This window comes from Scyliorhinus torazame, chromosome 11, assembly GCF_047496885.1.
Source record: "Scyliorhinus torazame isolate Kashiwa2021f chromosome 11, sScyTor2.1, whole genome shotgun sequence".
Lineage (NCBI taxonomy): Eukaryota > Metazoa > Chordata > Chondrichthyes > Carcharhiniformes > Scyliorhinidae > Scyliorhinus > Scyliorhinus torazame.
Window position 1 is genome coordinate 250913757 of NC_092717.1, and position 25522 is coordinate 250939278.

Genomic DNA, 25522 nt, shown 5'->3' on the forward strand with positions numbered 1-25522 from the left:
GGCCGGATGGGATCTACCCCAGAATACTGAAGGAGGCTGGAGAGGAAATTGCTGAGGCCTTGACAGAAATCTTTGGATCCTCGCTGTCTTCAGGGGATGTCCCGGAGGACTGGAGAATAGCCAATGTTGTTCCTCTGTTTAAGAAGGGTGGCAGGGATAATCCCGGGAACTACAGGCCGGTGAGCCTTACTTCAGTGGTAGGGAAATTACTGGAGAGAATTCTTCGAGACAGGATCTACTCCCATTTGGAAGCAAATGGACGTATTAGTGAGAGGCAGCACGGTTTTGTGAAGGGGAGGTCGTGTCTCACTAATTTGATAGAGTTTTTCGAGGAGGTCACTAAGATGATTGATGCAGGTAGGGCAGTAGATGTTGTCTATATGGACTTCAGTAAGGCCTTTGACAAGGTCCCTCATGGTAGACTAGTACAAAAGGTGAAGTCACACGGGATCAGGGGTGAACTGGCAAGGTGGATACAGAACTGGCTAGGCCATAGAAGGCAGAGGGTAGCAATGGAGGGATGCTTTTCTAATTGGAGGGCTGTGACCAGTGGTGTTCCACAGGGATCAGTGCTGGGACCTTTGCTCTTTGTAGTATATATAAATGATTTGGAGGAAAATGTAACTGGTCTGATTAGTAAGTTTGCAGACGACACAAAGGTTGGTGGAATTGCGGATAGCGATGAGGACTGTCTGAGGATACAGCAGGATTTAGATTGTCTGGAGACTTGGGCGGAGAGATGGCAGATGGAGTTTAACCTGGACAAATGTGAGGTAATGCATTTTGGAAGGGCTAATGCAGGTAGGGAATATACAGTGAATGGTAGAACCCTCAAGAGTATTGAAAGTCAAAGAGATCTAGGAGTACAGGTCCACAGATCACTGAAAGGGGCTGCACAGGTGGAGAAGGTAGTCAAGAAGGCATACGGCATGCTTGCCTTCATTGGCCGGGGCATTGAGTATAAGAATTGGCAAGTCATGTTGCAGCTGTATAGAACCTTAGTTAGGCCACACTTGGAGTATAGTGTTCAATTCTGGTCGCCACACTACCAGAAGGATGTGGAGGCTTTAGAGAGGGTGCAGAAGAGATTTACCAGAATGTTGCCTGGTATGGAGGGCATAAGCTATGAGGAGCGATTGAATAAACTCGGTTTGTTCTCACTGGAACGAAGGAGGTTGAGGGGCGACCTGATAGAGGTATACAAAATTATGAGGGGCATAGACAGAGTGGATAGTCAGAGGCTTTTCCCCAGGGTAAAGGGGTCAATTACTAGGGGGCATAGGTTTAAGGTGAGAGGGGCAAAGTTTAGAGTAGATGTACGAGGCAAGTTTTTTACGCAGAGGGTAGTGGGTGCCTGGAACTCACTACCGGAGGAGGTAGTGGAGGCAGGGACGATAGGGACATTTAAGGGGCATCTTGACAAATATATGAATAGGATGGGAATAGAAGGATATGGACCCAGGAAGTGTAGAAGATTGTAGTTTAGTCGGGCAGTATGGTCGGCACGGGCTTGGAGGGCCGAAGGGCCTGTTCCTGTGCTGTACATTTCTTTGTTCTTCTTTGTTCTTTGTACTGGACTACCTCAGCAGGTCTGACAGCGTCTGTGGAGAGAGAAGGGAGACAACGTTTCAAGTCTGGATGACTCTTCATGATACCAACCTTTGCCAAAACCCTCAGCACTTCCTTGTGCCGTATCCCTCTATACCTATCCTATCCATGTGTTTGTCAAGATGCCTTTTGAACGTCGTTAATGTATCCGCTTCCACAGCCTCCCCTGGCCACGCGTTCCAGGCACACTCCACCCTCTGCGTAAAAAGCCAGCCTCGCACATCTCCTCTAAACCTTTCCCCACGGACCTGAAACCTAAGCCTTCATCGACCCCTCCACCCTGGGAAAGCGTGCCTGCCCATCCACTCTATCCATGCCCCTCATAATCTTGTAGACCTCTATCAGGTCACCCCTCAACCTCCGTCTTTCTAATGAAAACAGTCCGAGTCTATTCAGCCTCTCCACATAGCTAACACCCTCCAGACCAGGCAACATCCTGTAAACCTCCTTTGCACCATTTCCAAAGCCTCCACATCCTTCTGGTAGTGTGGCGACCAGAATAGTGCGCAATATTCCAAGTGCGGCCTTACCAAGGTTCTATACAACTGCAGCATGACTTGCCAGTTTTTATACTCGTGCCCCGTCCAATGAAGGCAAGCATTCTGTATGCTTTCTTGACTGCCTTGTCCACTTGTGTTGCCTCTTTCAAAGATCTGTGGACCTGCACGCCCAGATCTCTCTGACTTTCTCTATTCCTAAGAGTTTTGCCATTTACGGTATATTTCCCCTCTATGTCAGACCTACCAAAATGCATTACTTCACATTTGTCCGGATTAAACTCCATTTGCCATTTTTCCGCCCAAGTCTCCAACCTATCGATGTCCTGCTGTATCTTCTGACAATCCTCAACACTATCTGTCACTCCACCAACCTTGGTGTCATCCCCGAACCTATTAATCAGACCAGTTACATTTTCCTCCAAATCGTTTATGTACACCACAAACAACCGAATCCCCAGCACAGATCCCTGTGGAACACCACTAGTTACAACTTTCCGTTCAGAAAAACACCCTTCTACTGCTACCCTGTGCCTTCTGTGACCGAGCCAGTTCTGTATCCACCTTACCACCTCACCTCTGATCCCATGTGACTTCACCTTTTGTACAGTCTGCCATGAGGCACCTTGTCAAAGGCTTTACTGAAGTCCATGTAAACAATATCCACCGCCCTCCCCTCGTCAATCATCTTTGTCACCTCCTCAAAAAACTCGATCAAGTTGGTGAGGCACGACCTCCCCTTCACAAAACGACTCGAAACGTTAGTTCCCTTTTCTCTTCACAGACGCTGTCAGACCTGCTGAGATTGTCCAGTATTTTCAGCTTTTGTTGTCCGTTCTCTTTGCCCTGGTAAGGTGGTGGTACGCCTTCTTGCTTCTTGAGACAATTGAGAGCCCCATGAGGGATCGCTACGAGTCCATTGTGTTGGTGTGAGTCTGGAGTGGCACATAGTCCTGGGACTGGGCGAGGATGGGCAGCTTCCCTTCCCAGGGAACAGCAGTGAGCCAGTTTACATTTCTCACGACAATCCGACCCCTTTCACAGTCCTGTTCACTGATCCCAGACTTTTATGTTCCAATTGTGAAGGAGCAGAGAGATCTTGGGGTCTATGTTCATACATCTTTGAAAGTTGCCACTCAAGTGGATAGAGCTGTGAAGAAGGCCTATGGTGCGCTAGCGTTCATTAACAGGGATTGAATTTAAGAGCCGTGAGGTGATGATGCAGCTGTACAAAACCTTGGTATGGCCACATTTGGAGTACTGTGTACAGTTCTGGTCGCCTCATTTTAGGAAGGATGTGGAAGCTTTGGAAAAGGTGCAAAGGAGATTTACCAGGATGTTGCCTGGAATGGAGAGTAGGTCTTACGAGGAAAGGTTGAGGGTGCTAGGCCTTTTCTCATTAGAACGGAGAAGGATGAGGGGCGACTTGAAAGAGGTTTATAAGGTGATCAGGGGAATAGATAGAGTAGACAGTCAGAGACTTTTTCCTTGGGTGGAACACACCATTACAAGGGGGCATAAATTTAAGGTGAAAGGTGGAAGATATAGGGGCGATGTCAGAGGTAGGTTTTTTACCCAGAGAGTAGTGGGGGCATGGAATGCACTTCCTGTGGAAGTAGTTGAGTCGGAAACATTAGGGACCTTCAAGCGGCTATTGGATAGGTACATGGATTACGGTACATGGATTACGGTAGAATGATGGGGTGTAGATTGATTTGTTCTTAATCTAGGACAAAGGTTCGGCACAACATCGTGGGCCGAAGGGCCTGTTCTGTGCTGTATTTTTCTATGTTCTAATTTTGTTTTCAAATTGTCCATGGGAGGATTTGTACTCTTTTATGTTCTTTAAGTTACCAGTCCAGTCACATAATCGCTGTGCTACCCTGAGAGCCCATGGTGTTGGAGATAGTATATTGGCATGGGTAGAGAATTGGCAAACGGGCAGGAAACAGCGAGTGGGGATAAGGGGTTCATCTTCAGGTTGGTGACCTGTAACCAGTGGGGTTTCACAGGGATCAGTGCTGGGACCGACAATATATCTGAATGAATTAGAGGAAGGAAACGATGGGCCGAGTGGCCGACTCCTGTTCCTGTTTTTAATGATGTTCTGGATGCCGTGTCGCAGTTAACAGGTTGTGGGGGTTGCTGCCTTTTCTAGGTCGAGCTGTGTAATTACAGCTGGCAGGAAGTCCAGGCCCGACTGATCCTGCTTCAGCGAGAGCAGCAGATGTGCATCCACAAGAAGGAGCTAACTGAGCTCGACATCTACCACCGCATCCTCCGCTTCAAGAACTACATGGTTGCCATGGTGAACAAATCTCTGCTGCCGGTCCGCCTCAGCCTCCCGCTGTTGGGCGACGTCATCTTCTTCTCCCAGGGGCTGAAGTACAATTTTGAGATGATTTTCTTCTGGGGCCCCGGGTCTCTCTTCCAGAACAAGTGGAACCTCCACCCCAAGTACAAGCGTTCTGGCAGCCGCTTGGAGTTGGCACAGCAGCTCAGCCGGGTAGTGCTGCTGGTCGGAATCGCCAATCTGCTGCTCTGCCCTTTCATCCTGGTCTGGCAGATTCTCTACGCCTTCTTCAGTTACACTGAGGTCATCAAGCGAGAGCCGGGGAGCCTGGGGGCTCGCCGCTGGTCCCTCTTTGGCCGCCTGTACCTCAGACACTTCAACGAGTTGGACCATGAGCTACAGGCACGGCTCAGCCGAGGATACAAACCAGCCACCAAGTACATGAACTCCTTCACCTCGCCGCTGCTCACCGTCTTCACCCAGAACCTGGCCTTTTTCTCAGGTTCCATCCTGGCGGTCCTGATCGCCCTCACCGTCTACGATGAGGACGTACTGACGGTGCAGCACATCCTGACTGCCATCACTGTGCTGGGGATTGTGGTGACAGTGTGCAGGTAAGGCCCAGAGGAAGAATAATAATATAATAATTGCTTATTGTCACAAGAAGGCTTCAATGAAGTTACTGTGAAAAGCCCCTAGTCACCACATTCCGGCGCCTGTTCGGGTTCAGGAATTGAACCCGCGCTGCTGGCCTTGTTCTGTATTACATGCCAGCTGTTTAGCCCACTGTACTAAACCAGCTCTTCCCTTCACCCTTGGGTGACAATTAGGCCCTGGAGCAGCATGAAAATCAGTCTGGCTCTAGGTCACTACCTCAGCAAGTAGGAAACTCAGAAAGCGAATAGCACGGGGTTAGATACAGAGTAAAGCTCCCTCTACACTGTCCCCATCAAACACACCCAGCACAGGTACAGCACGGGGTTAGATACAGAGTAAAGCTCCCTCTACACTGTCCCCATCAAACACTCCCAGGACAGGTACAGCACGGGGTTAGATACAGAGTAAAGCTCCCTCTACACTGTCCCCATCAAACACTCCCAGGACAGGTACAGCACGGTGTTAGATACAGAGTAAAGCTCCCTCTACACTGTCCCCATCAAACACTCCCAGGACAGGTACAGCACGGGGTTAGATACAGAGTAAAGCTCCCTCTACACTGTCCGCATCAAACACTCCCAGGACAAGTACAGCACGGGGTTAGATACAGAGTAAAACTCCATCTACACTGTGCCCATCAAACACTCCCAGGACAGGTACAGCACAGGGTTAGATACAGAGTAAAGCTCCCTCTACACTGTCCCCATCAAACACTCCCAGGACAGGTACAGCACGGGGTTAGATACAGAGTAAAGCTCCCTCTACACTGTCCCCATCAAACACTCCCAGGACAGGTACAGCACGGGGTTGGATACAGAGTAAAGCTCCCTCCACACTGCTCCATCAAACACTCCCAGGACAGGTACAGCATGGGGCTAGATACAGAGTAAAGCTCCCTCTAAACTGTCCCCATCACACACTCCCAGGACAGGTACAGCATGGGGTTAGATACAGAGTAAAGCTCCCTCGACACTGTCCCCATCAAACACTCCCAGGACAGGTACAGCATGGGTTTAGATACAGAGTAAAGCTCCCTCTACACTGTCCCCATCAAACACTCCCAGGACAGGTACAGCACGGGATTAGATACAGAGTAAAGCTCCCTCTACACTGTCCCCATCAAACACTCCCAGGACAGATACAGCACGGGGATAGATACAGAGTAAAGCTCCCTCTACACTGTCCCCATCAAACACTCCCAGGACAGGTACAGCACGGGGATAGGTGCAGAGCGAAGCTCCCTCTACACTGTCCCCATTAAACACTCCCAGGACAGGTACAGCACAGGGTTAGGTACAGAGTAAAGCTCCCTCTACATTGTCCCCATCAAACACTCCCAGGACAGGTACAGCACGGGGTTAGATACAGAGTAAAGCCCCCTCTACACTGTCCCCATCAAACACTCCCAGGACAGGTACAGCACGGGGTTAGATACAGAGTAAAGCCCCCTCTACACTGTCCCCATCAAACACTCCCAAGACAGGTACAGCACGGGGTTAGATACAGAGTAAAGCTCCCTCTATACTGTCCCCATCAAACACTCCCAGGACAGGTACAGCATGGAGTTAAAATCCGAGCAGCTAGGGGCAGCACATGGCACAGTGGTTAGCACTGGACTACGGCGCTGAGGACCCGGGTTCGAATCCCGACCCTGCGTCACTGTCCGTGTGGGGTTTGCACATTCTCCCCGTGTCTGCGTGGGTTTCACCCCCACAACCCAAAGCTGTGCAGGGTAGGTGGATTGGCTACGCTAAATTGCCCCTTAATTGGGAAAAAAAGAATTGGGTGAACTCTAAATTTATAAAAAAGAATCAGAGCAGCCTATCCCTTTGCAGAGTAATGCTGACCCGGAACAGTTTGTGGAATAGTGTTGACCCCTGATCTGTGTTTGCCGCCAGGTCCTTTATTCCTGATGAATATATGGTGTGGTGCCCGGAGCAGCTGCTGCAGTGTGTCCTGGCCCACATCCACTACATGCCTGACCACTGGAAAGGAAACGCTAATAAATCCGAGACGCGGGATGAGATGGCTCAGCTGTTCCAGTATAAAGCGGTACGGTAAATGTTGCAATGCACCGCGATGATGTGTGGGGTTGGGGGACAGCTGATGTGAGGGACTGGGATACAGAGGAGCACTTGTGTTTACGTGGTGCCTTTCACAGGATGTCCCAAAGGATTCCAAAGCCAATGTCGAGGTTACGTTTTGAACTTTTGTAATGTAGGAAAGTATGACAGCCAAGTAACGTGTAGCAATGTGATGATGCCAAATGATCTGTTTTGGCTGTTGTTTGAGGGACAAATTCAGGACCACTGAAAACAGCTCCCTGCTATTAATCATCCACCTGATAGGATAGGTGGGACCTTGTTTTCATGTCCCCTATGATGGGGCTCTGATTTTGTGCTCGTCCCCAGAGGTGAGAGTGCAACTCATGTAGCCAACAATAACAACAATCACTTGATAGTACACAACATGAGTATCGCTGAAAAAAGCGACATACTGTCAACATTTTTCATCTTGTACTCATCAGGACGGATTGCAAGATTCACCACCATATTGTCTCAGTAGATGACCGCACCATAAACGATACCTGTTTGAAACACGCTCGCACTGTAAACTCACTGCAGTGAAAGTGGCTTGGCAGCGCACTTAGATGCCACACATCCTATACTCTCTAGAGTTTAGAAGAATGAGGGGAGATCAAATTGAGGTATACAAGATGATAACGGTATGGATAAAGTTGACGTGGAGCGGATGCTTGTGGGGCATTCTAAAATGAGAGGTCATAGTCCCAGGATAAAGGGTCGCAAATTTAAAAGAGATTTGAGGAGAAATTTCTTCTCCCAAAGGATTGTAAATCTGGAATTCGCTACCTCAGAGTGTGGTGGATGCCGGACAGTGGGTAAATTTAAGAAGAAGTTAGACAGATTTTTTTAATTGGTGATGGCTGAAGGGTAATGGAGAACGGGCAGGACGGTGGAGTTGAGGCCATGATGAGATCGGCCATGATCGAATAGCGGAGCAGACTCGATGGGCCGAATAGCCTAATTCTGCTCCTGTATCTTGTGTCACTGACCATGACCATCTGAAAGTGAGGAGTTTGTTCTGAGGCGTAGCTTCAATTTGGTTTGCCTTCCTCCCACATTAAACGGACAGCGGTATTTGCTGTGTTTCAGCTATCTTGCTACAAACCAGTGACCAATGAAGACATGCCTATCTGACCAACAATTTGGCCAATTTACACATGCAGCGTAAATATATGGTCGTGTTGCGAGGCCTCAAAGCCAATTTATCTGTTTACATATCTGCAAACCCAACAAAGTGGCTGGAATAGTCATCCTCAACAAGCTTAACTATACTGACAAAATGCACGCCGTTCTGAATGAAGGGTCCTAATTTGCAACCATTGGCCTCACAGCTCTGCTCGAAAGCAATCTCGGATATAGTGCCCGAGCCATTGGCTCATTAAAGCCATCCTGCAAGATAATGTCGACCCTGATCAGATCATTGCTCGCTGTATATCGCACAAACTCATGAATGGACCGAAGGCTGCCGCTTTCGATCCTGAAAGGTGCCCAGTCTACTTCAAGATTGCCCTGGAAACATTAAGGTGTTTCAAAAATTTGCGTAACAGGATCACCATTTCATGCTGCTACCTAAGCAGTCGCAACGTGAGTGACACTCTCCAATAACAGGATACTGCCGTCAAACCAAAAAGACATTCCACCGAGCACACAAACGAGTAATATGCAATCTGAATTTCAGTAACTGTGATGCCGGGAATGTAGGCCATACGCCCCAATGACTAGCGGATTGTATCAAACAGCACATCCCTTCGGCTATTCACAACAGGCAAAATATTGACCAAACCCGTCTGGTTCACTCATGTCCTTTAGGGAAGGAAATCTGCCGTCCTTACCCGGTCTGGCCTACATGTGACAATGTGGTTGACTCTGAACCACCCTCTGAAATGGCCAAGTGAGACACTCAGTTGTATTCAGCCGCTACGAAAACATGTGAGGGCAGAACGCTTGGGACAGACGTGAGGAGCGGAGCTGGAAGAGAGACTGTGGACTGTGATTGGGGAGCTGGAAAATGTATAAATGCTATAACTTTATTTTACTGACATGTATTGTAACTTACTTCTCTTCACATTGTTACAGAGTTGAAGTTATTAGTTGGGTTGATTGGCGTTCTGTGTTGCGACGGTTATATCTTATTTTAGTGAATTGTATGGGTTGGATTGTTGTTTTTTCTTTCTCTGGGACTGGGTTGGCGGGGGGGAGCCACCCGCGCTAGCTAACTAAAGTCGGCTAATGAAGGTAGGTGAGGTGAGAGGAGGGCTGCGGACATTGGAGCCTGGTTAGAAGGTTTTGATGGGCCTACGAGGGGAGTGAGTGGGGGTGGGGGAGAAGGGATTGATTCTGGGTGATGTTTTTTTGAGAGGAAATGTAGGGGGGGGTTTGGGAGGGGGGGAAGGTGTTCGATGTTAATAATGGATAGGGGGCGGGGGGCAGCAAGGTGGCACAGTGATTAGGCCTGTTGCCTCACGGCACCGAGGTCCCAGGTTCGATACCGGCTCTGGGTCACTGTCCGTGTGGCGTTTGCATATTCTCCCCGTGTTTGCTTGGGTTTCGCTCCCACAACCCAAAGATGTGCAGGGTACGTGGATTGAACACACTAAATTGGCCCTTAATTGGAAAAAAATGAATTGGGTAAACTAAATTTAAAAAAATAATAAAATAATGGATAGGGGCGGGGTAGGCTCATGGGGCAGGGCCCGGTGGTATGATGATGGTGGATAAGAAGGGTGGGGGGGGGGGTGGTGAGAGACCCCCAGTTAGGATAGTCACGTGGAACGTGAGGGGGTTAGGAGGTCCGGTCAAGAGGTCATCTTAAAAGTTTGAAAGCTGATGCAGCAATGCTGCAGGAGACTCACTTGAGGGTGAAGGACCAGGTGAGACTTAAAAAGGGCTGGGTTAGCCAAGTATTTCATCCCGGATTTGATGGAAGGGCTCGAGGGGTAGCGGTGCTGGTCAGCAAAAGGGTACGCTTCCAGATGGAGAAGGTGGTGGCAGATCAGGGGGGTAGATATGTGATTGTGGCAGGGGCGCTGGAAGGGAGGTTAGTGGCGCTGTATACGGTCCCAAATGGGACAATGTGGGATTCGCAAAGAAGGTGTTTGGGGCTATCCCCGACTTGGACACACACAAACTGATAGTGGGGGGGGGGACTGGAACTTGGTGCAGGAGCCAAGGTTGGACAGGTCACGGCCGCGCTCGCTGGTCCCATCAGGGGGGGGCGAAGGCGTTGGCTGGGCTAATGGTGGAAATGTGAGGGGTGGACCCTTGGAGGTTTCTGCACCCGAGGGAGCGGGAGTACTCTTTTTTTCTCAGCAGTCCATAAGGTATACGCGCAGATCGACTATTTCGTGGTGGGGAAGGCTCTGCTGGCTGGGGTTAAGGGGTCGGAATACTTGTCAATTGCAGTGTCAGATCATGCTCCACATTGGGTGGATATGGTACTGGAGAAGGGGGTAGCGCAGAGGCCGGGGTGGAAATTAGATGTGGGACTTTTGGGGGACCAAGGGTTCTGTGAGAAAATTGGAAAGGTAATTGAGGAATATGTAGGTTTCAACTGTACGGGTGAGGTGTCAAAGGCAGTTGTGAGGTGATTTTGTTTGAGGCCAGGGTGGACAAAGAGGAGAGGTTGGAGCGGCAGAAGGTAATAGATGAGATGTTGGAGGTAGCTAGGAGTTGTGCAGAAAATGGGGACCCAGCGAAGCTGGAAAAGAGGAAGGAACTGAAGGCGAGCTTTGACCGACTGTCTTCCAGGAAGGCGGTGCGCCAACTGAGACGAGTAAGGGGTGCAGTTTGCGAACATGGCGATAAGGCGGGCGTATGTTAGCAGGTCAGCTCCGGAGGGAGACATCGGTAAGGGAAATTGTTCAGGTGAGGACTAGGACAGGGAAGTTGGTGATGGCTCCGGATCTGATTAGCAAGGTTTTTGAGGAATTCTATGAGGTTGTACAGGTCAGAGCCACCTGGGGGAGACCGGGAGATGCAGGAATTTCTAGATGGGTTGGAGTACCCGAGGTTAGGGGAGGGGGACAGGGCTACATTAGAAGGGGTGATAGTGGAGCAGGAGATAAAGGATGCGATTGAGAGGAAGCAGTCGGGGAAGGTGGCAGGGCCAGATGGGTTTCCAGTGGAATATTACAAAAAATTCAAGGATAAGCTGGCACCCCTGATGGTGGGGATGTTTGAAGAGGCGATAGGGAAGGGGGTGTTGCTAGAAACTTTGGGGCAAGCATCGATTTCCCTGTTGCTAAAAAAGATAAGGATCCGACGGAGTGTGGGTCGTATATCACTTTTGAATGTGGACGCAAAAGCATTGGCGAAGGTACTGACGGGTAGGCTGGAGGAGTGCCTCCCGAAGGTTCTAGGTGAAGATTTTCATGCTATGCAGACATGCAGATAATGATATACAGACAGGCAGCTAATGAACACAGAGAACAGGACATGACCAATGAGCAGGCAGGACACTCGGGTGGTATCTCACTATAAAAGGCACAAGGCACTCACACTCCACCTCTTTCCACTGATGAACATCTATAGAGTGAGTCAGGGTGTATGTACAGTATCACACCTCCAGCACGTGGCTAAGAGCTAGTCTGGTTCAGGCAGACAGAGTAACCACACTTAGGTTAGCAGAGAGTAGAACTCACAGAGAACTGTGCTACTGGTTCAATAAATCAAATTGAACTAACTTCAAGGTCTGGAGTATCTTTTGGTTAAAGCTGCATCCAGTTGCAGCCTGTGTTATCCCAGAGTCCATAACACATCAATAATCAGACAGGGTTCGTGAAAGGGAGGCAGCTGTTTTCGAACATTAGAAGGGTATTGAACGTCATTATGGCACCGGCAGAGGGGAAGGATACAGAGGTGGTTGTGGCATTGGACGCTGAGAAGGCGTTTGACCGGGGAGAATGGGGGTACTTGATGGCAGTTCTGGAGCGGTTTGGGATTGGACCAAAATTTGTGAACTGGGTAAAGCTACGATATAAGGAGCCGAGGGCGAGTGTCCGCACAAACAACATCAGCTCGAGATACGTTTCTCTCCACCGTGGGACTAGGCAGGGATGTCCTATGTCCCCCCTGCTGTTTGCAATCGCGATTGAGCCGTTGGCCATCGCATTAAGAAGTTCGGGGGTATGGAAAGCAATAGTGCGGGGAGGGGGGGGATAGAGCATAGGGTGTCCTTATATGCCGATGACTTGCTGTTATACGTGTCGGAACCGAGTGTGTCGATAGGGGGAATATTTGAGCTGCTTCGAGTGCTTGGGTCTTTCGCGGGGTACAAACTAAATTTAGTTTGGGCTGGGGGTGGGGGCAGGGGTGGGGGGGCTGCCGTTCCGTAGGGCAGGGACTCACTTTGGGTACCTGGGGATGAAGGTTGCTCGGGATTGGGGGGGGGGGGGGCACCGCAGGTACAACATTTCTAGTTTGGTGGGCAGAGTGAAAGCTGATCTGGCAAGGTGGGACGGCCTTCCTCTGTCACTGGCGGGTCGGGTGCAAGCGGTTAAAATGAACGTGTTGCCGCGATTTCTGTTTATTTTTCAATGCCTGCCGATTTTCCTGCCAAAGGCTTTTTTCAGAGAGATTGAGGGAAGGATTACTTTGTTCATATGGGGAGGGAAGGTGGTCAGAGTTAGAAAGGTGCTGCTACAGAGGGGAAGGCAGGCAGGAGGTTTGGGTCTTCCGAACCCGATGTACTACCACTGGGCGGTGAATGTGGAGAAGGTGCGGAGCTGGGTCAGAGGGGTTGATTCCCAGTGGGTCAGAATGGAGGAGAGTTGTGCAGGGGGTCGGGATTGAAAGCACTCAGAACAGCGCCGCTCCCAATAGCCCCGGGGAAATACTCAGGGGGTCCGGTAATAATAGCTTCATTGAGAATTTGGAGGCAGTTTCGCCAACACTTCGGGTTGGGGGCAGGGTCAAGGAAAATGCCGATTCGGGGGAACCACAGATTTGAGCCAGGGAGGTGGGATGGAAATTTTCGGAAATGGGAGGAGAAGGGGATTAAGACGCTAAAAGATTTGTTTCTTCGGGGTCGGTTTGCAGGATTGAAGCAGCTGGAAGCGAAGTATGGGCTGCAGCAGGGGGAAATATTTAGATACATGCAGGTTCGAGACTTTGCCAGAAAGGAGATACAGAGCTTCCCGGTGGAGCCGGCCTCCACATTGCTGGAGGAGGTGCTGCCGACAGGGGGACTGGAGAAGGGGTTAGTATCGGCGGTGTTGGGAGCTATTTTGGAAGAGGAGAAGGCACCACTGGAAGGGATCAAAGCAAAGTGGGAGGAAGAGCTGGGAGAGGATATGGAGGAGGGGGTCTGGTGTGAGGTGCTCCGGAGAGTGAATGCCTCCACCTCGTGCGCGAGGTTGGGGCTGATACAGCTGAAGGTGGTATACAGAGCACACCTCGCGAGGGCGAGGATGAGCCGATTCTTTGAAGGAGTAGAAGATGCATTTATCCGTCACCTTTCACATCCTCAAGATGTCTCAAACAACTTTACAAATGTATCGAGCCTTGGTGAGCCCACAACTGGAGACTTGTGTTCAGTTATCCTTATCTGGAGACGGATATGTCTGTCATAGAGGGAGGGAGTGCAAGTTTCCCAGATGAACCCCAGGGATGTCAGGATTGTCTTATGAAGAGTGATAGAGAAAACTGGGCCTGTATTCTCTCGAGTTTCGCAGAATGAGAGATGATCTCATTAAACTTTCAAATTCCTTGCAGGATGTGACAGGCAGGGTGTAGATCGGGTCTGACACTCACTGTGTGATATTGGGGTGGGCCTGACCCTCACTGTGTGATATTGGGGTGGGTCTGACCCTCACTGTGTGATATTGGGGTGGGTCTGACTGACCCTCACTGTGTGATATTGGGGTGGGTCTGACTGACCCTCACTGTGTGATATTGGGGTGGGTCTGACCCTCACTGTGTGATATCGGGGTGGGTCTGACTGACCCTCACTGTGTGATATTGGGGTGGGTCTGACCCTCACTGTGTGATATTGGGGTGGGTCTGACCCTCACTGTGTGATATTGGGGTGGGTCTGACCCTCACTGTGTGATATTGGGGAGGGTCTGACTGACCCTCACTGTGTGATATTGGGGTGGGTCTGACCCTCACTGTGTGATATTGGGGTGGGTCTGACTGACCCTCACTGTGTGATATTGGGGTGGGTCTGACCCTCACTGTGTGATATTGGGGTGGGTCTGACTGACCCTCACTGTGTGATATTGGGGAGGGTCTGACCCTCACTGTGTGATATTGGGGAGGGTCTGACCCTCACTGTGTGATATTGGGGTGGGTCTGACTGACCCTCACTGTGTGATATTGGGGTGGGTCTGACCCTCACTGTGTGATATTGGGGTGGGTCTGACCCTCACTGTCTGATATTGGGGTGGGTCTGACCCTCACTGTCTGATATTGGGGTGGGTCTGACCCTCACTGTGATATTGGGGTGGGTCTGACTGACCCTCACTGTGTGATATTGGGGTGGGTCTGACCCTCACTGTGTGATATTGGGGTGGGTCTGACTGACCCTCACTGTGTGATATTGGGGTGGGTCTGACCCTCACTGTGTGATATTGGGGTGGGTCTGACCCTCACTGTGTGATATTGGGGTGGGTCTGACCCTCACTGTGTGATATTGGGGTGGGTCTGACCCTCACTGTGATATTGGGGTGGGTCTGACCCTCACTGTGTGATATTGGGTGGGTCTGACCCTCACTGTGATATTGGGGTGGGTCTGACCCTCACTGTGTGATATTGGGGTGGGTCTGACCCTCACTGTGTGATATTGGGGTGGGTCTGACTGACCCTCACTGTGTGATATTGGGGTGGGTCTGACCCTTACTGTGTGATATTGGGGTGGGTCTGACTGACCCTCACTGTGTGATATTGGGGTGGGTCTGACTGACCCTCACTGTGTGATATTGGGGTGGGTCTGACTGACCCTCACTGTGTGATATTGGGGTGGGTCTGACTGACCCTCACTGTGTGATATTGGGGTGGGTCTGACTGACCCTCACTGTGTGATATTGGGGTGGGTCTGACTGACCCTCACTGTGTGATATTGGGGAGGGTCTGACTGACCCTCACTGTGTGATATTGGGGTGGGTCTGACTGACCCTCACTGTGTGATATTGGGGTGGGTCTGACCCTCACTGTGTGATATTGGGGTGGGTCTGACCCTCACTGTGTGATATTGGGGTGGGTCTGACCCTCACTGTGTGATATTGGGGTGGGTCTGACCCTCACTGTGTGATATTGGGGTGGGTCTGACCCTCACTGTGTGATATTGGGGTGGGTCTGACCCTCACTGTGTGATATTAGGGTGGGTCTGACTGACCCTCACTGTGTGATATTGGGGAGGCTCTGACCCTCACTGTGTGATATTGGGGTGGGTCTGACTGACCCTCACTGTGTGATATTGGGGTGGGTCTGACCCTCAGTGTGATACTGGGGTGGGTCTTACTGACCCTCACTGTGTGATATTGGGGTGGGTCTGACTGACCCTCACTGTGTGACATTGGGGTGGGTCTGACTGACCCTCACTGTGTGATATTGGGGTGGGTCTGACCCTCAGTGTGTGATATTGGGGTGGGTCTGACTGACCCTCACTGTGTGATATTGGGGTGGGTCTGACCCTCACTGTGTGATATTGGGGTGGGTCTGACTGACCCTCACTGTGTGATATTGGGGTGGGTCTGACCCTCACTGTGTGATATTGGGGAGGGTCTGACCCTCACTGTGTGATATCGGGGTGGGCCTGACCCTCACTGTGTGATATCGGGGTGGGCCTGACCCTCACTGTGTGATATTGGGGAGGGTCTGACCCTCACTGTGTGATATTGGGGAGGGTCTGACTGATCCTCACTGTGTGATATCGGGGTGGGTCTGACTGACCCTCACTGTGTGATATCGGGGTGGGTCTGACCCTCACTGTGTGATATTGGGGTGGGTCTGACTGATCCTCACTGTGTGATATCGGGGTGGGTCTGACTGACCCTCACTGTGTGATATCGGGGTGGGTCTGACCCTCACTGTGTGATATTGGGGTGGGTCTGACTGACCCTCACTGTGATATTGGGGAGGGTCTGACCCTCACTGTGTGATATTGGGGTGGGTCTGACCCTCACTGTGTGATATTGGGGTGGGTCTGACTGACCCTCACTGTGATATTGGGGAGGGTCTGACCCTCACTGTGTGATATTGGGGTGGGTCTGACCCTCACTGTGTGATATTGGGGAGGGTCTGACCCTCACTGTGTGATATCGGGGTGGGTCTGACTGACCCTCACTGTGTGATATCGGGGTGGGTCTGACCCTCACTGTGTGATATTGGGGTGGGTCTGACTGACCCTCACTGTGATATTGGGGAGGGTCTGACCCTCACTGTGTGATATTGGGGTGGGTCTGACCCTCACTGTGTGATATTGGGGTGGGTCTGACCCTCACTGTGTGATATTGGGGTGGGTCTGACTGACCCTCACTGTGATATTGGGGAGGGTCTGACCCTCACTGTGTGATATTGGGGTGGGTCTGACCCTCACTGTGTGATATTGGGGTGGGTCTGACTGACCCTCACTGTGTGATATTGGGGTGGGTCTGACCCTCACTGTGTTATATTGGGGTGGGTCTGACCCTCACTGTGTGATATTGGGGTGGGTCTGACCCTCACTGTGTGATATTGGGGAGGGTCTGACCCTCACTGTGTGATATTGGGGAGGGTCTGACTGACCCTCACTGTGTGATATTGGGGTGGGTCTGACTGACCCTCACTGTGTGATATTGGGGTGGGTCTGACTGACCCTCACTGTGTGATATTGGGGTGGGTCTGACCCTCACTGTGTGATACTGGGGTGGGTCTGACCCTCACTGTGTGATATTGGGGTGGGTCTGACCCTCACTGTGTGATATTGGGGTGGGTCTGACTGACCCTCACTGTGTGATATTGGGGAGGCTCTGACCCTCACTGTGTGATATTGGGGTGGGTCTGACCCTCACTGTGTGATATTGGGGTGGGGCTGACTGACCCTCACTGTGTGATATTGGGGTGGGGCTGACTGACCCTCACTGTGTGATATCGGGGTGGGTCTGACCCTCACTGTGTGGTATTGGGGTGGGTCTGACTGACCCTCACTGTGTGATATTGGGGTCGGTCTGACTGACCCTCACTGTGTGATATTGGGGTGGGTCTGACCCTCACTGTGTGATATTGGGGTGGGTCTGACCCTCACTGTGTGATATTGGGGTGGGTCTGACCCTCACTGTGTGATATTGGGGTGGGTCTGACCCTCACTGTGTGATATTGGGGTGGGTCTGACCCTCACTGTGTGATATTGGGGTGGGTCTGACCCTCACTGTGTGATATTGGGGTGGGTCTGACCCTCAGTGTGATATTGGGGTGGGTCTGACCCTCACTGTGTGATATCGGGGTGGGTCTGACTGACCCTCACTGTGTGATATCGGGGTGGGTCTGATCCTCACTGTCTGATATTGGGGAGGGTCTGACCCTCACTGTCTGATATTGGGGAGGCTCTGACCCTCACTGTGTGATATTGGGGTGGGTCTGACCCTCACTGTGTGATATTGGGGTGGGTCTGACCCTCAGTGTGATGTCGGGGTGGGTCTGACCCTCACTGTGTGATATCGGGGTGGGTCTGACTGACCCTCACTGTGTGATATCGGGGTGGGTCTGATCCTCACTGTCTGATATTGGGGAGGGTCTGACCCTCACTGTCTGATATTGGGGAGGCTCTGACCCTCACTGTGTGATATTGGGGTGGGTCTGACCCTCACTGTGTGATATTGGGGTGGGTCTGACCCTCACTGTGTGATATTGGGGTGGGTCTGACTGACCCTCACTGTGTGATATTGGGGTGGGTCTGACTGACCCTCACTGTGTGATATTGGGGTGGGTCTGACTGACCCTCACTGTGTGATAATGGGGTGGGTCTGACTGACCCTCACTGTGTGATATTGGGGAGGGTCTGACCCTCACTGTGTGATATTGGGGAGGCTCTGACCCTCACTGTGTGATATTGGGGTGGGTCTGACCCTCACTGTGTGATATTGGGGTGGGTCTGACCCTCACTGTGTGATATTGGGGTGGGTCTGACCCTCACTGTGTGATATTGGGGTGGGTCTGACCCTCACTGTGTGATATTGGGGTGGGTCTGACTGACCCTCACTGTGTGATATTGGGGAGGGTCAGATCCTCACTGTGTGATATTGGGGTGGGTCTGACCCTCACTGATATTGGGGTGGGTCTGACTGACCCTCACTGTGTGATATCGGGGTGGGTCTGACCCTCACTGTGTGATATTGGAGTGGGTCTGACTGACCCTCACTGTGTGATATCGGGGTGGGTCTGACCCTCACTGTGTGATATTGGGGTGGGTCTGACTGACCCTCACTGTGTGATATCGGGGTGGGTCTGACCCTCACTGTCTGATATTGGGGTGGGTCTGATTGACCCTCACTGTGTGATATTGGGGTGGGTCTGATTGACCCTCACTGTCTGATATCGGGGAGAGTCTGACCCTGACTGTGTGATATTGGGGTGGGTCTGACCCTCACTGTGTGATATTGGGGTGGGTCTGACCCTCACTATGTGATATTGGGGTGGGTCTGACCCTCACTGTGTGATATTGGGGTGAGTCTGACCCTCACTGTCTGATATTGGGGTGGGTCTGACTGACCCTCACTGTGTGATATTGGGGTGGGTCTGACCCTCAATGTGTGATATCGGGGTGGGTCTGACCCTCACTGTGATATTGGGGTGGGTCCGACCCTCACTGTGTGATATTGGGGTGGGTCTGACCCTCACTGTCTGATATTGGGGTGGGTCTGACTGACCCTCACTGTGTGATATTGGGGTGGGTCTGACTGACCCTCACTGTGTGATATCGGGGTGGGTCTGACCCTCACTGTCTGATATTGGGGTGGGTCTGATTGACCCTCACTGTGTGATATTGGGGTGGGTCTGATTGACCCTCACTGTGTGATATTGGGGTGGGTCTGACCCTCACTGTGTGATATTGGGGTGGGTCTGACTGACCCTCACTGTGTGATATTGGGGTGGGTCTGACCCTCACTGTGTGATATTGGGGTGGGTCTGACCCTCACTGTGTGATATTGGGGTGGGTCTGACTGACCCTCACTGTGTGATATTGGGGTGGGTCCTGACTGATCCTCACTGTGTGATATTGGGGTGGGTCTGACTGACCCTCACTGTGTGATATTGGGGTGGGTCTGACTGACCCTCACTGTGTGATATTGGGGTGGGTCTGACCCTCACTGTGTGATATTGGGGTGGGTCTGACCCTCACTGTGTGATATTGGGGTGGGTCTGACCCTCACTGTGTGATATTGGGGTGGGTCTGACTGACCCTCACTGTGTGATATTGGGGTGGGTCTGACCCTCACTGTGTGATATTTGGGTGGGTCTGACCCTCACTGTGTGATATTGGGGTGGGTCTGACCCTCACTGTGTGATATTGGGGTGGATCTGACTGACCCTCACTGTGTGATATTGGGGTGGGTCTGACCCTCACTGTGTGATATTGGGGTGGGTCTGACTGACCCTCACTGTGTGATATTGGGGTGGGTCTGACCCTCACTGTGTGATATTGGGGTGGGTCTGACTGACCCTCACTGTGTGATATTGGGGTGGGTCTGACCCTCACTGTGTGATATCGGGGTGGGTCTGACCCTCACTGTGTGATATTGGGGAGGGTCCTGACTGATCCTCAATCTCTTTGCTCTTTCTCAGGTGTTTATTCTGGAGGAGTTGCTCAGTCCCATCATCACTCCCTTCGTGCTCATCTTCTCCTTGCGCCCAAAATCTTTGGAGATCATCGACTTTTTCCGGAACTTCTCGGTGGAGGTGGTGGGAGTGGGTGACATCTGCTCCTTTGCACAGATGGATGTTGGCAAACACGGGAACCCAATGGTATGTGTGAGCTCCATCCCAATAATGGGATCCTGTGTCCTTCACTCCCTATCCCGCTGCAAAGCCTCCTCCACTTGCAGACTTTTTACACAGACTCTGTGGCTGGATTTGAGCCTGGACGTGGGTCAAACGAAGAACAAAGAAATGTACGGAACAGGCCCTTCGGCCCTCCAAGCCCGTGCCGACCATGCTGCCCGACTAAACTACAATCTTCTACACTTCCTGGGTCCGTATCCCTCTATTTCCATCCTATTCATGTATTTGTCAAGGTGCCCCTTAAATGTCACTATCGTCCCTGCTTCCACCTCCTCCTCCGGCAGCGAGTTCCAGGCACCCACTACTATCTGCATAAAAAACTTACCTCGTACATCTACTCTAAACCTTGCCCCTCTCACCTTAAACCTATGCCCCCTAGTAATTGACCCCTCTACCCTGGGGAAAAGCCTCTGACTATCCACTCTGTCTATGCCCCTCATAATTTTGTAGACCTCTATCAGGTCTCCCCTCAACCTCCTTCGTTCCAGTGAGAACAAACCGAGTTTATTCAACCGCTCCTCATAGCTAATGCCCTCCATACCAGGCAACATTCTGGTAAATTTCTTCTGCACCCTCTCTAAAGCCTCCACATCCTTCTGGTAGTGTGGCGACCAGAATTGAACACTATACTCCAAGTGTGGCCTAACTAAGGTTCTATACAGCTGCAAATTGACTTGCCAATTCTTATACTCAATGCCCCGGCCAATGAAGGCAAGCATGCCGTATGCCTTCTTGACTACCTTCTCCACCTGTGTTGTCCCTTTCAATGACCTGTGGACCTGTACTCCTAGATCTCTTTGACTTTCAATACTCTTGAGGGTTCTACCATTCACTGTAAATTCCCTACCTGCATTAAACCTTCCAAAATGCATTACCTCACATTTGTCCGGATTAAACTCCATCTGCCATCTCTCCGCCCAAGTCTCCAAACAATCTAAATCCTGCTGTATCCTCTGACAGTCCTCATCGCTATCCGCAATTCCACCAACCTTTGTGTCGTCTGCAAACTTACTAATCAGACCAGTTACATTTTCCTCCAAATCATTTATATATACTACAAACAGCAAAGGTCCCAGCACTGATCCCTGTGGAACACCACTGGTCACAGCCCTCCAATTAGAAAAGCATCCTTCCATTGCTACTCTCTGCCTTCTATGACCTAGCCAGTTCTGTATCCACCTTGCTAGCTCACCCCTGATCCCGTGTGACTTCACCTTTTGTACTAGTCTACCATGAGGGACCTTGTCAAAGGCCTTACTGAAGTCCATATAGACAACATCTACTGCCCTACCTGCATCAATCATCTTAGTGACCTCCTCGAAAAACTCTATCAAGTTAGTGAGACACGACCTCCCCTTCACAAAACCATGCTGCCTCTCACTAATACGTCCATTTGCTTCCAAATGGGAGTAGATCCTGTCTCGAAGAATTCTCTCCAGTAATTTCCCTACCACTGAAGTAAGGCTCACCGGCCTGTAGTTCCCTGGATTATTCTTGCTACCCTTCTTAAACAGAGGAACAACATTGGCTATTCTCCAGTCCTCCGGGACATCCCCTGAAGACAGTGAGGATCCAAAGATTTCTGTCAAGGCCTCAGCAATTTCCTCTCCAGCCTCCTTCAGTATTCTGGGGTAGATCCCATCAGGCCCTGGGGACTTATCTACCTTAATATTTTTTAAGACACCCAACACCTCGTCTTTTTGGATCTCAATGTGACCCAGGCTATCTACACACCCTTCTCCAGACTCAACATCTACCAATTTCTTCTCTTTGGTGAATACTGATGCAAAGTATTAATTTAGTACCCCGCCCATTTCCTCTGGCTCCACACATAGATTCCCTTGCCTATCCTTCAGTGGGCCAACCCTTTCCCTGGCTACCCTCTTGCTTTTTATGTACGTGTAAAAAGCCTTGGGATTTTCCTTAACCCTATTTGCCAATGACTTTTCGTGACCCCTTCTAGCCCTCCTGACTCCTTGCTTAAGTTCCTTCCTACTTTCCTGATATTCCACGCAGGCTTCGTCTGTTCCCAGCCTTTTAGCCCTGACAAATGCCTCCTTTTTCTTTTTGACGAGGCCTACAATATCTCTCGTTATCCAAGGTTCCTGTAAATTGCCGTATTTATCCTTCTTCCTCACAGGAACATGCCGGTCCTGAATTCCTTTCAACTGACACTTGAAAGCCTCCCACATGTCAGATGTTGATTTGCCCTCAAACATCCGCCCCCAATCTTATGTTCTTCAGTTCCCGCCTAATATTGTTATAATTAGCCTTCCCCCAATTTAGCACATTCATCCTAGGACTACTCTTATCCTTGTCCACCAGTACTTTAAAACTTACCGAATTGTGGGCACTGTTACCGAAATGCTCCCCTACTGAAACATCTACCACCTGGCCGGGCTCATTCCCCAATACCAGGTCCAGTACCGCCCCTTCCCTAGTTGGACTGTCTACATATTGTTTTAAGAAGCCCTCCTGGATGCTCCTTACAAACTCCGCCCCGTCTAAGTCCCTGGCACTAAGTGAGTCCTTGTCAATATTGGGGAAGTTGAAGTCTCCCATCACCACAACCCTGTTGTTTTTACTCTTTTCCAAAATCTGTCTACCTATCTGCTCCTCTATCTCCCGCTAGCTGTTGGGAGGCCTGTAGTAAACCCCCAACATTGTGACTGCACCCTTCTTATTCCTGATCTCTACCCATATAGCCTCACTGCCCTCTGAGGTGTCCTCCCACAGTACAGCTGTGATATTCTCCCGAACCAGTAGCGCAACTCCGCCTCCCCTTTTACATCCCCCTCTATCCCGCCTGAAACATCTAAATCCTGGAACGTTTAACTGCCAATCCTGCCCTTCCCTCAACCAGGTCTCTGTAATGGCAACAACATCATAGTTCCAAGTACTAATCCAAGCTCTAAGTTCATCTGCCTTACCCGTAATACTTCTTGCATTAAAACATATGCACTTCAGGCCACCAGACCCGCTGTGTTCAGCAACTTCTCCCCGTCTGCTCTGCCTCAGAGACACACTGTCCCTATTTACTAGTTCTCCCTCAATGCTCTCACCTTCTGACCTATTGCTCCCGTGCCCACCTGTGCCATGGGGCTGTTGTGAGGTGAGTTAACTTGAGCAGCACAGTGGTTAGCACTGCTGCTTCACGGCACTGAGGAGCGGGTTCGATCCTGGCCCCGGGTCTCTGTCCGTGTGGGGTTTGCACATTCGGCCCGTGTCTGCGTGGGTCTCACCCCCACAACCCAAAGATGTGCAGGGTAGGTGGATTGGCCGCGCTAATTTGCCCCTTATTTGGAAAAAGAATAGTTGGGTTCTCTAAATTTATTTTTTAACAATTCAGCAGAAGAGGTTTCTGAATCGCCTGTGGAATTTAGCTGCAGGTTTCTGTAGGGTTCCCACGCAAACAATCTGATTGGCAGGATCGAGGCCTCTTGGGCTGTCAGGCAGCCTGACAAGTCCGCAGTGCAGCTGGCTGTCCCGGGAATGTACAGGGAGGAGGGGAGGAGGAGGTTGGGAGGGAGGGTGAACAGATGGAAACACTCCTGCTCCTCCTGACCCACAAGCAGTGGGTTCTTGGATTCAACCTCCGAGTCTTCTCCAAGCTGTCGACTTTCCTGAAGCCTGTGGTTACAAATACAATTACTCTATTTCCCTCGAGAGATTTGTTCAACTCCCCCTTGTCCCTTCTCTGTAAAATCTGGAAGGTCCTTTTACAGATATTTTGCATTTTAACCACTGACACGACCCAACTTTTTCTCCTCACCTCACCTCTCGCTCTCCCTCGCACCCCCCTCTCTCCCTCGCACCCCCTCTCTCCCTCGCACCCCCTCTCTCCCTCGCACCCCCTCTCTCCCTCGCACCCCCCTCTCTCCCTCGCACGCCCCTCTCTCCCTCGCACGCCCCTCTCTCCCTCGCACGCCCCTCTCTCCCTCGCACGCCCCTCTCTCCCTCGCACGCCCCTCTCTCCCTCGCACCCCCCTCTCTCCCTCGCACCCCCCTCTCTCCCTCGCACCCCCCCTCTCTCCCTCGCACCCCCCTCTCTCCCTCGCACCCCCCTCTCTCCCTCGCACCCCCCTCTCTCCCTCGCACCCCCCTCTCTCCCTCGCACCCCCCTCTCTCCCTCGCACCCCCCTCTCTCCCTCGCACCCCCCTCTCTCCCTCGCACCCCCCTCTCTCCCTCGCACCCCCCTCTCTCCCTCGCACCCCCCTCTCTCCCTCGCACCCCCCTCTCTCCCTCGCACCCCCCTCTCTCCCTCGCACCCCCCTCTCTCCCTCGCACCCCCCTCTCTCCCTCGCACACCTCGCCCCCTCATCTCCCTCGCACCCCCCTCTCTCCCTCGCACCCCCCTCTCTCCCTCGCACCCCCCTCTCTCCCTCGCACCCCCCTCTCTCCCTCGCACCCCCCTCTCTCCCTCGCACCCCCCTCTCTCCCTCGCACCCCCCTCTCTCCCTCGCACCCCCCCTCTCTCCCTCGCACCCCCCTCTCTCCCTCGCACCCCCCTCTCTCCCTCGCACCCCCCTCTCTCCCTCGCACCCCCCTCTCTCCCTCGCACCCCCCTCTCTCCCTCGCACCCCCCTCTCTCCCTCGCACCCCCCTCTCTCCCTCGCACCCCCCCTCTCTCCCTCGCACCCCCCTCTCTCCCTCGCACCCCCCTCTCTCCCTCGCACCCCCCTCTCTCCCTCGCACCCCCCTCTCTCCCTCGCACCCCCCTCTCTCCCTCGCACCCCCCTCTCTCCCTCGCACCCCCCTCTCTCCCTCGCACCCCCCTCTCTCCCTCGCACCCCCCTCTCTCCCTCGCACCCCCCTCTCTCCCTCGCACCCCCCTCTCTCCCTCGCACCCCCCTCTCTCCCTCGCACCCCCCTCTCTCCCTCGCACCCCCCTCTCTCCCTCGCACCCCCCCTCTCTCCCTCGCACCCCCCTCTCTCCCTCGCACCCCCCTCTCTCCCTCGCACCCCCCCTCTCTCCCTCGCACCCCCCCTCTCTCCCTCGCACTCTCCCTCGCACCCCCCCTCTCTCCCTCGCACCCCCCTCTCTCCCTCGCACCCCCCTCTCTCCCTCGCACCCCCCTCTCTCCCTCGCACCCCCCTCTCTCCCTCGCACCCCCCTCTCTCCCTCGCACCCCCCTCTCTCCCTCGCACCCCCCTCTCTCCCTCGCACCCCCCTCTCTCCCTCGCACCCCCCTCTCTCCCTCGCACCCCCCTCTCTCCCTCGCACCCCCCTCTCTCCCTCGCACCCCCCTCTCTCCCTCGCACCCCCCTCTCTCCCTCGCACCCCCCTCTCTCCCTCGCACCCCCCTCTCTCCCTCGCACCCCCCTCTCTCCCTCGCACCCCCCTCTCTCCCTCGCACCCCCCTCTCTCCCTCGCACCCCCCTCTCTCCCTCGCACCCCCCCTCTCTC

General features: G+C 52.3%; 1 protein-coding gene across 1 annotated transcript in view; it reads left to right on the top strand.

The window, feature by feature from the left end:
• Positions 1 to 25522, top strand: part of atg9b (autophagy related 9B) — a 125069-nt gene that overhangs the window by 71845 nt on the left and 27702 nt on the right. Inside the window, exons 7-9 of the mRNA XM_072468608.1 lie at positions 4264 to 5012; positions 6954 to 7107; positions 19899 to 20078. Coding sequence (XP_072324709.1) covers positions 4264 to 5012; positions 6954 to 7107; positions 19899 to 20078 — 1083 coding nt within the window. The remainder of the gene's footprint in view (positions 1 to 4263; positions 5013 to 6953; positions 7108 to 19898; positions 20079 to 25522) is intronic.